The sequence below is a fragment of the Brassica oleracea genome, chromosome C3 (assembly GCF_000695525.1).
Source record: "Brassica oleracea var. oleracea cultivar TO1000 chromosome C3, BOL, whole genome shotgun sequence".
Lineage (NCBI taxonomy): Eukaryota > Viridiplantae > Streptophyta > Magnoliopsida > Brassicales > Brassicaceae > Brassica > Brassica oleracea.
In genome coordinates, this window is record NC_027750.1 from 18,250,307 (window position 1) to 18,266,841 (window position 16,535).

Below are 16,535 nucleotides of genomic sequence, written 5' to 3' on the forward strand. Positions count from 1 at the left end.
CAAGTTCTGCCGGTTAGAGTTAGGGACAAAACAACAATATTACATAAAATTGTATCAATGTATAGAAAAATTAGGGTAATTTTCTACTAACCTAATTACACATTATTGTAGTGTCATACAACCCAATTCCCCATAAATAAATTAATGTTGAAAAAAGAAAGATAAATAAATTAATAATTAAATGATTAGAAAAACTAACATTGCACAAGAAAAACATAGATTTACCTACAGTTGTTGTCATTTTTGTAGCCACCAATTCGCCGGAGTTTTGTATCGGCCGACACCCTATTTTAGGGTTACTCAATCAAATTTCAATTAGAAAAAAACAAGATTATTGATTTGAAAAATCTTGAGTTCAAATTGATTATCAGAAAATATTAGATGGATCAATAAAGGAATCTTACAACATTTTATTAAATTTTCTTGTAAAATAAGTAATGTTTTGTTTTCCAAAAACTCATACCGGTGAGCTGACCCCTCCCAAATAGGATAAACTTTAGAATTTACGGGTGACTAGATGAATAAAAAAAAACACTACATTCTTTAATATTCTTAAAAAATATTATCATTTATGAGAAATAGTTTTTTCTTTCCATTCATTCTCATTCTTTTTATCGTAGAGAATAAATGAACAAAATTGTTCTTTTTTTTTTTCTTTTGGTAAAATTTTAATATAAAACTGTTGTGGGTAAACTTTTATATATAGTAACTAACCTCATCCTGAAATGTCTCATATCCAAAAAATTCCGAATGATTTATTTGGAGAAGTATAATACCACCGCGCCGACAAAATATCGAACTTGCGATCTCTAGCAGTGGTCTGTGAAAATCTCAAGGAACCACTAAACCACCTTAATATCTCAAAACTGTCCTCATCATTCCTCATCTTTGCTACAATTTTATTCTTTTCTATAGTTCCTAGTGTTCCAATAATGATCATCAGTTAGGCCCTTGGAGAGAAGAAGGTACAAGGAAATAGAAAGAAAAATATGCCTCTAAATTATGATTCATGGATGCGTGGTAAAGAACTTGATTTTGATACAGGGAGATGGAGAGAGCATTTTACTTTTGCTATCTAGCTATATGCTTGCGCATTTGATTTTACTATGCACTTGCATGATTGCATCTTATTTGAAAAGTCGAGAGAAGATCATGGGCGAATTTTCATTTATATCACTTTTTTGATACCGTTATTCATGTTTATGAATCACTAAAGAGACATTTTCAAAAATTCACTATTTATTAAGTGGCAAAAGACTTTTATATTTTTGTTCTCTATTTATATAATAAATAATTATTTAAATAAATAAAAATAAAATAAAAAGATTTTTTTAAAATTATAATTTTTCAAATTCAAATTTTTTATAAATCTCTTTTTTTCGAATTTATTTTCATGTATATCACTTTCTTGGTACCGTTATTTATGTTTACCATCACTAAAAAAATGATGTATATTATAAATTTTATCCATAGAACTTGATCTACGAAAGATAGGATATCGGTATTGATAGTTTTTGTTCAAAAATACGATTATATTCATATTTAAGTAAGAAATATAACTGTCAAATAATATTAATTTTTTATTAGTTTTTTTAAATTCTATCAAAATATAGCTACAATTGTCTTCCCAGGTCTTTAGCTATTAAAAGTAGTAAATTGCATAAATGGCCCGTCCCTACCCCGCCCACAGTCCCAATCAAATAGATTTATCTTTCGATACAATTTAATGTAATAATAGAAGTTGGTAAAAATTGAAAAAAGAAAAAATGTAAATGCGAATGGTCACGGGATAATAATAATAAAATAATTGCAAAAAGAAAGAGTCAAGCACATGGAGCAGAATGAAGGGTGGTTTGTTTCTCGCCTCCTCTCCCACTCTTAAAACAAAAACAAAAACAAAACAAAACAAAGTCATCGTCTCCTCCCTTCTCCTTCATCCATCTCTCAAAATCAAAATCAAAATAAAAAAATGGAGAAACCAAGCTCTAGACGACCTTCAAGCAGCGTTCTCCCTTACGAAACACCAAGACTACGAGATCACTACCTCCTCGGCAAGAAGCTAGGACAGGGCCAATTCGGCACGACCTATCTCTGCACGGAGAAATCATCATCCGCCAACTACGCCTGCAAATCGATCCCCAAGCGCAAGCTCGTGTGCCGCGAGGATTACGAGGATGTGTGGCGCGAGATTCAGATCATGCACCATCTCTCGGAGCACCCCAACGTGGTTCGGATCAAGGGGACTTACGAGGACTCCGTCTTCGTCCACATTGTCATGGAGGTCTGCGAAGGCGGAGAGCTTTTCGACCGGATCGTTTCCAAAGGGCATTTCAGCGAGCGTGAGGCCGCGAAGCTGATTAAGACGATTCTTGGCGTGGTGGAGGCGTGTCATTCGCTTGGTGTTATGCATAGAGATCTCAAGCCTGAGAATTTCTTGTTTGATAGTCCCAATGATGATGCTAAGCTTAAGGCTACCGATTTTGGTTTGTCTGTCTTCTACAAGCCAGGTTTGATTGATTCTTTTGTTTAATGGCTTTGTCTTCGTTTCTTGATTGATTGAGCATTGTTAGGGACATGTTTTCTTTGAATATATCTTTCCCAATCAGGCTTTCACACTTAATTGATTGCTAAATGGGTTTGTCTTCGTTTCTTGATCCAAAAATGGTTTCTTGATTAGCTATCTTATTGCCTCTTGTATTTCGTTTGTTCATTTATTGCTTCTTGGTTAGAAACATGTTTTCTTTGAACAAATCTTTTTGAAACTTATCTAAGATTATGTGATTCCATTGTAGCAAAAAGCTTCATCATTTCAGATGTGAAACATGTGCTTTATTTAATTTCTTGATCCACAAAAGTTGCTAGACTTTGATAAAAATCGGATCTTTGTTGAATGGGTCAATTCAACTTTACTGCTTGAGCATTATTGTTAGGTGACTTTTTGTTGAGATAACAAATGAATACCATCCAGTCAAAATGCTTTATTAATTTAAAATGTGTAACCCATGCTTATGCATCAATGCCTTTAGAGCCTGTTTCACTGCCTAACCAGACTATCATTATGTTGTTTTATCTCTTCAGGGCAGTATCTGTATGATGTAGTGGGGAGTCCGTATTACGTTGCACCCGAGGTTCTTAAAAAATGTTATGGACCAGAGATAGACGTGTGGAGCGCTGGTGTTATCCTCTACATCTTACTAAGTGGTGTTCCTCCTTTCTGGGCAGGTAAGTTTATAAAAAGAAATCATCTTTGTTGCTATAACGAATCACCTACACTACTAATGCCCCTATTTTCTCATTTGCTTTACAGAAACCGAGTCAGGAATCTTTAGACAGATTTTGCAAGGGAAGTTAGATTTCAAATCTGACCCGTGGCCCACTATCTCAGAAGGTGCCAAAGATTTGATTTACAAAATGCTTGACAGGAGCCCCAAGAAACGCATCTCTGCACATGAAGCATTGTGTAAGCTATTGTTAATGATTGTGTGTTGTTGTTAGTTAGTTCCTGTAATAAGATGTAAGAATTGATTTTTACTCTGATGATATATTAGGTCACCCGTGGATCGTTGATGAGCAGGCTGCACCAGACAAGCCTCTTGATCCAGCAGTCTTGTCACGACTAAAGCAGTTCTCACAAATGAACAAGATTAAGAAAATGGCCTTAAGGGTAAAGAATTAACAAAGTAATAGAGTTTTTATTCTCCTTCTTTATTATCCAATCACATTGGTTAGGTAATCGCTGAGAGACTCTCGGAGGAAGAAATTGGTGGTCTAAAGGAACTGTTCAAGATGATAGATACAGACAACAGTGGAACAATCACCTTCGAGGAGCTTAAAGCTGGTCTGAAGAGAGTTGGATCTGAGCTAATGGAATCAGAAATCAAGTCTCTAATGGATGCGGTAAGGCTCTCTTTTAATTTCTTCACACAAAAGATGTTGTGCTAGGTTCTCACGAGGCATGAACTGGTGTGTTTGGCAGGCGGATATAGATAACAGTGGAACGATAGACTATGGTGAGTTTCTAGCAGCGACATTACACATGAACAAGATGGAGAGAGAGGAGAATCTGGTGGTTGCGTTTTCATACTTTGATAAAGACGGTAGCGGTTATATCACCATTGATGAGCTTCAACAAGCCTGCACTGAGTTTGGTCTCTGTGACACTCCTCTTGATGACATGATCAAGGAGATTGATCTTGACAATGTAAGGAGAAGCCTTCATGATATTGTCTTGTTTCTTAGTGAGTTTGTGTCTTAAAAGGCTGATGCTAAATACGATGTTTGGTTTGGTTTAGGATGGGAGGATTGATTTCTCAGAGTTTACTGCTATGATGAAGAAAGGAGATGGAGTTGGGAGGAGCAGAACCATGATGAAGAACTTGAACTTCAATATAGCTGATGCTTTTGGGGTTGAGGAAACTAGCACTGCTGAAACTGATGACAAACCAAACTAAATATAGGTTTTGGAAATTGAGAAATGAGGACCCCTAAAAGGAAAATTGAATATTTCATCTCTGTGTGTTTTGGTTTTGTTTTTTACTTATTTTTGTAGATGATAATGTGCAACTTTCTGAATTTTGTTTTAGTATGGATTATTTTTGCTTCATCATTCCCTGCCTTCATGAAGTTTCAATTAAAAAAAAAACTTTAATATTTGCACTACGAATAATTATTGTGGTGTAAGGTGTTATATTATGTTGGCATTTCAATATAATTTCTGACTTTATTTTTAAACCATTATCAGTTGATTAAGACCTTCAAAGTTCATAAGCATACATATAACTATTTTGCATGAGACGAATGTCTCTCATTGTCAGTCAATGTTGAGAAAATATAGCATCTTTTAACATAAAAGTGGTTTTTGAATGTTAGTTTCAAGGTTGTATGTAATCCCTTGTGTTCTTCTTTGCTATGTACTCGATCTTTAGTCTATATAATCAGATAATTGTCCATCTTTAGGTCATAGGAATGTCTTCAAGAAGAGTACCGGAGAACTAAGAGCAGAATAGAGTGGTTGCAAGCAGGAGACAAGAACAATAAATTCTTTCACTCAAAGACGATGCAAAGACGATGATGAAGGATGCATTTACACGGATCCAGGTGATATTCAATCCGACATTAAAGCATATTTCCAAAAGATTTATGCTGCTGAAGGCTGCGATATTGCTACTGATCTGATTCAAGGAATACCCAAATTAATAACGGAGGAGATAAACAGTCAGCTAACCAAAGAAGTAACGAAGCAAGAGACTGAAGAGGCGGCTTTTGCTACAGACCCGGACAAATCTCCTGGCCATGAAGGCATGAACGCAGGTTTCTTCAGACATCATTGGAATGTCATTAAGCAAGGTGTGTTCTCTCATGTTAAACTCTTCTTTCAACAGAATCATTTAGACTCCAAGATAAACCATACCCACATTTGCCTCATCCCAAAAACGGATTCCCCTCCCACACTAAAAGACTACAGACCAATTAGTCTCTCAAATGTTGCTTACAAGATAATTTCTAAAGTTTTTGCAGAGAGGCTCAAACCATGGTTGGATAAAATTATTTTAGAGAATCAAACAACTTATATACCAGGGCATTTAATCACAGACAATGTCTTAATTGCCCATGAGCTGATGCATTCTTTACATACCAAGAACCTAAAAAAACAAGTTTATGGCAATTAAATTAGACATATCTGAAGCATTTGATAAGGTTGAGTGGAAACTTCTAGATTCAGTAATGAGACAGATGGGCTTCAGTGATATACACATGTATATCATCTGTTACTTATTCAGTATTGTTTAATGGAGATCCTACATAATCAATTCAACCACAGAGAGGGATCCGACAGGGAGACCCCATATCTCCCTACTTATACATTATCTGTACTGAAGGATTGTCTCAATTGATCAAGAAAGCGATTCATAATCAAAAGCTTCATGGCTACAAAGCTTCGCGAGGAGGACCAGCTATCTCACACCTATTTTCTGCTGATAATTCTCTAGTTTTTTGCAGAGCAACGGTGGAGGAGTGTAGGGCATTAAAAGAAGTTCTTGCCATATATCAAAAAGCATATGGGCAAGCAGTCAACTATGCCAAATCTGCCATAACCTTTTCCAAAAGTATTTCCCAAACTGATGGAAACTAAAGGAATTACTAAATTAGGAGGTTTTGGGAGATATTTAGGACTGCCTGAAAAAATTGGTAGGAAGAAAAAAAAATGCTTTTGAGTACATTAGACAGAATAAAGAATAAAATGGATAGCTGGTACAATAAATATCTCTCTCAAGCAGGCAAAGAAGTGTTGTTGAAGGCGGTGATTACTGCGTTACCCACTTATTCAATGTCTTGTTACATGCTCCCAAAAGGATTAATCAGAGAGATTACAGCTTATATGAAAAGGTTCTGGTGGTCCTCTATTAAAGATAAGAACAAGATTGCATGGGTAAGCTGGAGGAAAATTACAAGATCAAAAAAAAGATGGAGGATTAGGCATAAGAGACTTGGAAGATTTCAACATGGCACTACTAGCTAAACAAGGATGGCGTCTGCTAAAGCATCTTCAGTCATTGCTAGCTAAAGTCTTCAAGGCCAAGTATTATCGTCATACAGATTTTTTAGAGGCCAGGAGTTGCTCCACGTCCAGCTATGGGTGGCACAGCATTATACAGACACAAGGTCTGCTTAAAAAGAAGGATTAAATGGGTAGTAGGCAATGAAAAGGATATTTGTGTTTGGAAGGATCAATTGTTAGGCTCAAAGCCTGCTACAAGTACCACTAGTGCAACACCAATTCATTGTCCTCAACTCCGTGTATGTGAGCTCTTTACTGAAAATACTACGGAATGGAATGTCCAGCTAATCAAGAGTCTGTTCAATGACCAAGATGCAAGTAATATTCTCGCATACGGCCTAGCTTCTTCCATAAGCCTGACATCATTATTTGGTCGTACACAAAAGATGGTCATTACAGTGTTAAGTCTGGATATCACTTACAAAGACAGATCACAACTCCAGAAGTTCAACAAGTTTCTGAGGCAACAGAAACATCTGAGGAAGTTAAAAAATTTTGCTCAGAGATATGGAAACTAAACATTCCTCCAAAAATAAAGACTTTCTGGTGGAGAGTTGCTCATAACAGCTTACCTATTGCAGACAATCTAAGGAAGAGGGGTATAAAACAGAGGATTGGTGCCAAGTATGTGGAGAGCAAAATAAAACTCTTAGTCATATGATGTTCCACTGTAGAGTTTCTAGAGGAATATGGTCCCTAGTTCCCACTACTTTTAAGGTACCCAACGAGGAAATTTCCCTTCTTCAAAATCTAAATAGTATCATAAGAGAATCTGGAAAATGAGGAATGACCTGATTTTCCAGCAAAATAGACAACATATATTACAGGTCATACATGGAGCATTATATGAATCTCAACAATGGAGAGAGGCGCTCCAGCTTGCAAAACAAAGTACACAATCGGATAGGAAGACAATTCCAAAAACTAAAACCATACAGGAGGTACTCCCTTGCTCGGCGTCTATGTATTGCTTGGTAGATGCTTCTTGGGTTAATGAGAAAGAGGTCGGAGGGATTGGATGGTCCTTATACAATAAAGAAGGCATTCATAAACTTTATGCTCCTCTTCAATCATGCCCACAAACTCTCCATTAGAAGCTGAAGCATGCTCCATTCTTATGACAGTTCAAGAAGTATGGAAGGTAAGATATAAGCATGTAGCTTTTATGACTGATTGCAAGCAACTTAGAGATGAGTTACATCAGCAGATGGCTGAACAAACCATCTTCAAAGTCCGTAACACAGAGGCATCCTCTATAGTACGGGACATTGTGGCAATGGCCACAGAGTTTAGTTTTACTTTTCATTATGTACCTAGAGTTTTAACTAGGAATGTTGGTGTAATGGCTAAAGAAGCTACATATAAGGACAAAAGAACTAAGTAAATCTTAGCAGTTTTGATAAGAAAATGTGTTGCACAAAAAAAGGAATGTCTTCAAGCATTTACATAATCTAATACACGTGTCAGCCCATACATATATATATATATGTGTTAATTTAATTAGCTGCATTAACTAGTAATCAGCGATATACTAAGAAATCATACACATATTTAAATATTTACAAAGTAACTAAATCATTAGAATTGATTAATGTTTTACTTTCACTGGCTTAAAAAAATATAAATGGTTTATAAATTATATATATGAAAATTAAATAAAATATTAATTCTATTATTAACTTAGTTTGATATATATAATTTTCGGTATAAAATTCAGACAAGTTTAATTATTTATTTTAAAACATATTCAATTGCAACAATCCAACTAAATTGAACTAACTGGTTCTATTTAGGCTAAAATGTGAATAATTTTGTTCTTATATTTTTAATATAATTATGGTACATTTATCTAGAATAAACTTTTCCGAAGAAAAAGAATAATGTGGAAGAGTCAAAACGACATTATCACTCTCAAAACCTTCAAGGCGAAATGCAGCTAACACATTATCAAGGTTGAGATTGGAGGTTCTTATACATGCAGCTAACGGATTATGAGGTTAAGACGCTAATTTTATGGGTTGAACAAAAAAAAACACAAAAAGACACCAATTTTATGATATTTTTTCTTTTCGGATATAATATTGAGAAATACAGAAAACATAAGTCTCTTATCACTCATTTTCCTCGCTTGCATCTTTACTCTAGTTTGCAATAATTTTGAAACTTAAGTAGCTCTAGATTTTTTTTTTTTTTTGATAAAGAATTTAAGTAGCTCTAGATTTTGCACCAGTTAATGCAGCATATATGAACTCTAGAGATTACAACAGTAAAAGATCGATTCAAAAGGTAACACTAGTGTCTATATATTATTCAACAACATAACATCGCACAATTCCGCATACATCTGTGCATAGATTCAAGGGCACTTGAGGCGGCCACCGCGAGTGGTAATGGAGGCGTAGCAAGGGCATAGGTGATGGTTTCCATGTGTGCCAGGTGGTACACAGTTGCATCGGAAACAACAGCTGTTGCATGCTCTCAAGCAGAGATTCGGCCTGGACGATTTGTTGCATCTCCCTTTGCATCTCCCACTGCAATCTACACGTGTACATACATACATATGTCAAAACTATAAACCAAAGTGACCAGTTGCCACAGAGACAAACGAACAACATTGGTTATTGCTCAACGCTATCGTTGGTCGGTATTAATGATATTTCCTGCAGTTAAGGCTATTTACGCACACAAAGATACTTTATACGTGTTAGGTTTACGTACCGATTTTAACAGCACCTTCCCTGCTTTCTGCTTCTGCACCTTCAGAAGCGTGAACGTGAAGCTGAAGAGAATATTCATTCATCAACACCATACACACATAACTTAAGTATTAATATGATTCAATTATATCAAATGATTATTGGAAAATAAAAGACATAATGTTGAACCTCATATGTGGTAAGGCAGACGAGGATAAGCAACATAAGCAGTGTCGCCCGGAAGATTGCCATATCTGAAAAGCATGCAATTTCAACAAAGCAGGATACAAAACTATTTTCAATTCTCTTCTATTGTATTTCGGCTATATGTGTATGGTACTAACTTCCTTGGAATATTTATAGTGGGTATCCAAATATTATATTGTTTTAAACTTTTTTTGTTTTTATAATCACTGAAAACATTTGATAATCCACATATTTTCTGGTCAGCTAATAGTCCTTCCATAATGAGCTGGATGACCGTGGTTTCTTTTAGCTTACATACGATAATGAACTCTTTGAAACGTTTTGATCTAAAATGAACTTCCCTTGGTTCATCAACAGTTTTCGATTAGTGTTACTAAAATTTATTGCTACTTACATACTTGTTCATGTTAGAGCACCCGCACTGATTACTACTATTTGCGACGAGTTTCTAGCTACAAAATTATTTAAAAATGAACAGAAGGAAAGAGTACAAGAATCTGGTGAGAATCATGCCTTCGTGAAGAGCTCTGTGTTTAGAGAGACTTGGAGTCCATCTGTCATATATTCATTGGAGAATTCTAGTTTTTACTTTAAATTTTAATTATTTAGATAAAATATCTTTATAACTTATATTAAAAATGTTAAGAAACCATGTATAAGAACCTTACCACTAATGATGCCCTTAGATATATAAATATATATATATTTGTTTAATTATGTGTCTACGATTAACTAAAATGAATAAGAAATCTAAGATTAACTAAAGTTAACTTTTTGTGTACATATATAGCATGGGTATATATAAAATTATAACATGTTAAATCGAATTTGTGTATTCTTTTCAAAAAAAAAAAAATCGAATTTGTGTACTATTATAACATGTTAAATCGAATTTGTGTACTGTCTGCCGGAAGACATGTGGTTGGAGATGTAAGTGTACTGGCAAGTGCGAGGCGATGTGGAAGGATATGAACATGCCAGCGAGGTAGAATTCACATGGTACATAAGGGGATCTATCTCGTTGAAAATGGGTAAAGTCCCATTTAATAAGAAGAATTGGTGGCAGCTGAAGAGCAACGCCTCAAGTGTTTTTAACACACATCATACTATTTAAGCGTTCCCCTTTACACGTGTATCATGTATATGCAGAAAATTATTTTGTTTGTTTCTCTTCTCTTTTCTCCAAAAATAATTTGAATCCAGACAAGTGTTCTGAATAGAGACAAAATGAATCTTATCAACGTACAGAACCTGTTTTGACATTTATTAAATTAGAAGCAAGAAAGAGCCTTATAAATTTTAGGTAAAAGATTAACTTAGAAACAGTATTATTAGATAGTATTGAAATAGTTGACAAAAAAAAAGATAGTATTGAAATAAATATTAATACATTAATAAATATTAAGATATTTTATAAATTTGGTTTTCTTGTAATTAGATGCCCAAATTCATCTGTCAAACACGTATAATCAAGTTCTATATAGTCTTTAAATTAACAGTGTTCATAAATCATTCAATTTTTTTTGAAACATACTCAGTCACATATAGAATTTTATATACTTAAAATTATTTATATCGTAATAAATATATAGAAAAAGAATAAGGAAAATTATAATTTTTTTTATAACTCATATAAATAAGTTATAAGTCTCTAAAATATTTTATATTTTTTATAAATGATTAAAAGTTTATAAATAATATTATATTTTTTAGAAAAACATTCATTCTTTGGTTTTCGAACTTATAGCTAATTTTATTATTTTTATAAGTGATTAATAAAGATTTTAATTTTTCTAACTGCATTTATAATCATCTCTTATAATTATTTATGAAATTTTATAATTAATTTACAAGATTTTATAAATAATATTTATAAAATCTTTTATCCATTTTAGTTATTTTATACTATTTTATAAAATTTTACATATTTTAATAAATTATTTTATAAGTTTTTAGTGTACGTCTCAACTAAATTTTTTAATTTACATCCAAAATTGACATAATTATAGATATAGGATAACATATATTAACTTATTACGTTAAAATATTAGTTAAGAATTTTTTTTCAAATCAAAAACAACTAAACGATTTTAACAACAACTAGATTCTGATTCGCGCGCCCGCGCGGTTGTAATTTTTCGATAATTACAAATACATTTAAAATCCAATAATTCAATGGTTTTATTTTATGGTTTCATTTGTGATACTTTATTTTATTGTTCAGACTATATATTTTGTTATTGTGTTATATATTTTTCTTTTGGGATGTGCGTTGGATCAGTTAGATAATAGTATTTTTTTTTATAAAAAATCTAACTATGTATTAATATACCATGTGAACATAATTTTTTTAAGAAGATTGTATCAACCTAAAATTGCATCTATGTATTTTATATATATATGCAGTTATTTTTAACTGAAATAAAAATCAAATATAAATTTGTACAGAAAGCAAAATCAAATACTTATAAATTTGTATAGAAAGTAAACTGTACAGAATCTAGAAAAAAATTACGTATATTTTACTTTCTATAGAAAGAGAGCTGCAGGGTTTGTCTTTGATTCTGTTTTCCATTTTTTTTAATGTATGCTTATGGTCGTATGATTATTATTTATCATGTCACCAGCTAAAAGAAACTTTGTTTCGTTTAATCTTTTGTGCCGTGTTATGATTTTTCATCAAACAGGCTAGTTGTAGCTTTTGAGTTAATGGTCGATACTTGTCTTAGGTAAGATTTGAGCCGCTTGATTATTTGGAGTGAGGGGACAATGACGACTTGAACTCGCCTTGAGTTTTTAAAAGGTATGAGTTTTATGAGAAGAGTAGAACTTGTCATCTTAGACATGCTTAGGTTTTTCTGCGTTAAATTTTGTTCCTTTCGCGCAATAGAGAGGAGGCATATATGCCGGTCCTCAAACATATGTTTTACCGACACATGATACACATCTGAACAAAGAAATGTATAAGATATCTTTAATCCGTTAAATTTATATTCTTAACACCAAAATATTTTGATAACTAAAAAGTGTGTTAGATTTAAAATCCACTAACATCAGATAAAAAAAAACATTTAACCAAACTCTTAAAAGCGGATATAACAAACAAACACATTGTGGAAGCGAATATAACACACAAACACCCACAAAACATACGAAGCTTATCGGAGATTAGTACCTTAGAATAGTCATTCGTTGTGGTTGTCTGCTGCGCAGAAAACCTATCCATCGAAATTTTCGTATATGCAGAACTATTCATCGATCCAAGTGTTTCCGGAATAGCTTCATCGTAAAATCCTTATCCGTATAGCTGTTCATCAATATCTCATAAATTGCAGATTATCATATCTAATAGAATTATATATTATATAATTATATAATGTGTTATCCAGTGTTAAAAAAACACATACACCAAAACATGATAAAAATAAAATAAATTCATAGATTAAACATTCAACTACAAGGTTATGCAGTCAAAATTATGTGAAAGATATATCAAAAGTTATAAAAGTTGTCGGATTTCAAATCTTACATATCTTTAGCTATCAAAATAATATTGATGATGTTAATAATATAAGATGTACTTACTTTGTTTCAAATTAGATGTTTAAGTTCTTTTAGCAAAGATTAAAAAATACTTTAAAGCTTAAATTTTCTCTTATTTAATTAGAAATAAAAGAGATTAATTAATATAAAAATATATATTGAAATAAAATGATATTTCTTTTGCAATAATCATTTAAATCATATAATTTGTATAGTTTTAATATTATTTTGTTCAGATGAATAGTCGTCTAGTGTGTCGTTCGTTTGGCAGATATTCATTATTTTTTTAGAACATTTTCAATTCTACTATATTTTTCACTTTAAATAGAATAAAAAATTTTAATGATATTATATAAAAAGTTAAAAAAATAGATTTACTCCAAATATACAGTAATTTATTTATTTTTTGTTCATTATTTTAGTTTTCAATTTAAAATAGAATAATATTGGAATAAAACATTATCTCTATCATAAAACTACCCAATTTTGATTTTCTTTTTTAACTATTTTCTTTTAAATAAATCATTAGAAATGGTCTTAATTAGAATAATGAATAAAACACAGTTAGTCTTCTTCAAAGTTAAGAATTTACAGATAAGTATAGCATTCAGGCACTTGGAAAAGAGCAATCTCTATGGCTTCTCTCTTCATTATCATCGATAGTCACGTAAAATAATTTCAAGTTTGTTTTTTTTCTACTAACAAAAAATGAAAGAAAAAAAGAAAAAAAAATCCCACGGGTTTTTTATGGTCATCCAACTCCAGAAAATCACAAGGAATAATGTAATGCTACATACAATTTTTAATAATAATTAAAATATAGATTAATTAACAAAAAAAAATCATCTTAAACTTTTTAACAGAAAAAATCATATTTAAAAAATAATAAGTAATATTTATTTTAAAAAATCATAACTAATTTTCAGATAACATGGTTTATTTATTTTTCAAATACAATAACATGTACAAAATTTAACTTATATATATATTTAAATAATAACAATTTATATTAAATATTAATTCTAACTATTTAAATTATTTGTTAATATTCATCCCGTCCTGCTGACCCTAGTAATATATAAAACACAGTTAGTCTTCTTCAAAGTTAAGAATTTACAGATAAGTATAGCATTCAGGCACTTGGAAAAGAGCAATCTCTATGGCTTCTCTCTTCGTTATCATCGATAGTCACATAATCAGCGGACGGTTTCTTGTTTCCCTTCACATTTGAAGATGAAGCTTGATCTATCATAGAACCAAAGAATTTACTTCTACCAAAGCCCATATTACTAATCGATCACACAACTAATCTAGCGATATTGCCAAGAGAATCTAATAAACATTCTAATTCATCAAATAAAAATTAATGTGTGATTCATCTAAAGTACAAGCATTCACATTGGTCCTTCAACCATCGAGGCTAGTTTATTTCAGTAGCTGTAATGAAACCATAAGATGGAGAGACTAGAGACAAACAAACGAACTAGGGAAAGAAAGACTAAAACCGAACCCAACACCGAGTGCACTGAGCAATACAATCTCCTTTACAATCCACATTGTACCCCAACACTTTCGGGTTCCGGAGCAACAGACTTCGCAGCGACTTACCCGTAATCCCCCATTGATTTTCCAAGATCCCAATGTTGGGTTTCATCTCTTCTTCTAAGCTGCAACCGAGTACTTCCGGGAACTTCTTCAGCACTTTGTGAAGATCCTCGTCTGACAAACCGAGACTTCTAAGGAACTCAAGTACGTGATTCAAAGCTTCCACCTTTGGATTCTCTTTCACTCGTTCTTCTGTCCAGTAGGGCGAGTGGATATGACCAAACGCTTTTCCTAGTATCTTGTCTTGCTCCTCTACGCTGAAATCAAAACGAGACAGAGCTTCTTTGCATTCTTCCCATGTCTTTGGCTCATCACCAGAGGTTTCCACTTGCGTTGGTGAACAGACCACTATCCACTTGTTTCGTGGACCACGAGATGTCCTTACTCCTCCAGCCACACCATGATATGACAAGTTCAGGCTCAATGGTAGAACACTAGTGCATGTTAGAGAATCACCCTGCGAAACAAAAGCAATGTATGTCAAAAGGGATTTAAGAAAAGACCACGAGAGGATTGTTAGCTCGATTACGTACTGCAGAGTGTCGAAAGCAATTGGCAGGACCCAATGTAGCCAAAGGGGAAGCTAAGGAGCTTCCTAACATCTCCTGTTTCAGTAAACCAAAGAAATTCCAAAATAAATCAGAAACTCCATGCACAACAAATGTTGGTATCAATTGGTATAGCAAGATAAGTGCAAGGTAATAGTAACCGAAGAAGTGAAAGTCCTCAACCACAAATGGGCTTTGGACAACCATTAAAATCTAACTGGAAGCATACTTAAAACATCATCAAAGGACAAAACATGAGTTTGAATTTAGTCTAAGGAACTTGCACGAACATAATCTAAAACAGAGAGAACTGATAAACAGATTAATTAAAGTAAGCAACATTACCCGACAAATGGAATTGTGTTTAAACCAATTCAGAAGCCTTTCGTGATTATAAAAAAAAATCCCAAATTTCGAGCAACCCTAAAACCTAGAACTAATTGGTTTCAAGAATCCCAAATTGATAAGATTGAAACGATAATCGAAAACATCAATGACGCAAGTTAGACTACTTTCAGTTAGTAATCGGAGACCTGGACTGCGAAGATAGTCTTGTCTTGGTCGCTGGAGAATCAGGAACACTGAGTCAGATATGAATGAAACCGTTGGTATTGACAAGGTTAGGTGTATGGGTGAGAGAAGAAGGAAGAACCAAGCATTGTTGTTGAGAAAATAAAGGTCGCTTTCTGAAATTGCGTCTTTACGCTGTATCCAACAGTCGATCGACACCAAAAACGTTTAGTGTTTTCAAAACAGTGTTAGGCCGGCTGGTTCAACCGATCGATTCGTGTGATGATCCAATCCGGTTATGTCTTCAGTTACTTTATATCAACACACGCAACGACCTTATTTTGTTTTGTCACCGGATTGCCACAATATTATTTCTAGATATGTCTCGCCGGGTACCCTTTTATGTTTAGATTGAGTTTTCGGATTTTATATATGTTTGAATCAGCTTCAATTAATAAACACTAAATGATAATCCGTGCAAGATGCGCGAGGTGAATTTTTATACTAATATCTGTTCATTAAACGATTTTAACATTTTACAACAGTACAATTTTTATCGATTGTAAAATGACAGAATACAAATGTTGGTATCTTAAATGTATCATCGTTGTTGAAGAGTTAACGTATTACAGCTAATTTTAATTATTTTTAAGATTTTATATGCACAAAAGATAATTAAGTTTTGCGAGTGACACAAATAACAAAAAACCATATATGCAACATCGATTGTAAAATGACGAAAGAGAATTATGTTTTCTGCTCTCAATTTGTTTCCTATTGATTCTCCATAAGTGATTTCATTTTATAGAAATCTTTTTGTTCTCGTTTCTGTTTCACTTATATGAGTTTTGTTTCTTTTTTTAACTT

The 16,535-nt window shown here is 33.0% G+C and overlaps 3 protein-coding genes across 3 annotated transcripts; 1 reads left to right on the forward strand and 2 right to left on the reverse strand.

The window, feature by feature from the left end:
• The first annotated feature begins 1,969 nt into the window (after positions 1 to 1,969).
• LOC106336112 (calcium-dependent protein kinase 4) lies at positions 1,970 to 4,606 on the forward strand. The gene is made up of 7 exons (XM_013774838.1): positions 1,970 to 2,507; positions 3,079 to 3,222; positions 3,308 to 3,460; positions 3,549 to 3,664; positions 3,730 to 3,897; positions 3,977 to 4,201; positions 4,293 to 4,606. The coding sequence occupies exons 1-7, from the start codon at positions 1,970 to 1,972 to the stop codon at positions 4,449 to 4,451; spliced, it is 1,503 nt and encodes a 500-aa protein (XP_013630292.1). The 3' UTR covers positions 4,452 to 4,606.
• Positions 4,607 to 8,694: 4,088 nt separating this feature from the next.
• On the reverse strand, positions 8,695 to 9,578 carry LOC106333723 (gibberellin-regulated protein 3-like). The gene is made up of 3 exons (XM_013772143.1): positions 9,445 to 9,578; positions 9,278 to 9,338; positions 8,695 to 9,097 (listed from the first exon to the last, which is right to left on the reverse strand). The coding sequence occupies exons 1-3, from the start codon at positions 9,505 to 9,507 to the stop codon at positions 8,916 to 8,918; spliced, it is 306 nt and encodes a 101-aa protein (XP_013627597.1). The 5' UTR covers positions 9,508 to 9,578; the 3' UTR covers positions 8,695 to 8,915.
• Positions 9,579 to 14,353: 4,775 nt separating this feature from the next.
• LOC106329183 lies at positions 14,354 to 15,946 on the reverse strand. The gene is made up of 3 exons (XM_013767797.1): positions 15,692 to 15,946; positions 15,144 to 15,215; positions 14,354 to 15,067 (listed from the first exon to the last, which is right to left on the reverse strand). The coding sequence occupies exons 2-3, from the start codon at positions 15,210 to 15,212 to the stop codon at positions 14,504 to 14,506; spliced, it is 633 nt and encodes a 210-aa protein (XP_013623251.1). The 5' UTR covers positions 15,213 to 15,215; positions 15,692 to 15,946; the 3' UTR covers positions 14,354 to 14,503.
• Between the last annotated feature and the right edge of the window lie 589 nt (positions 15,947 to 16,535).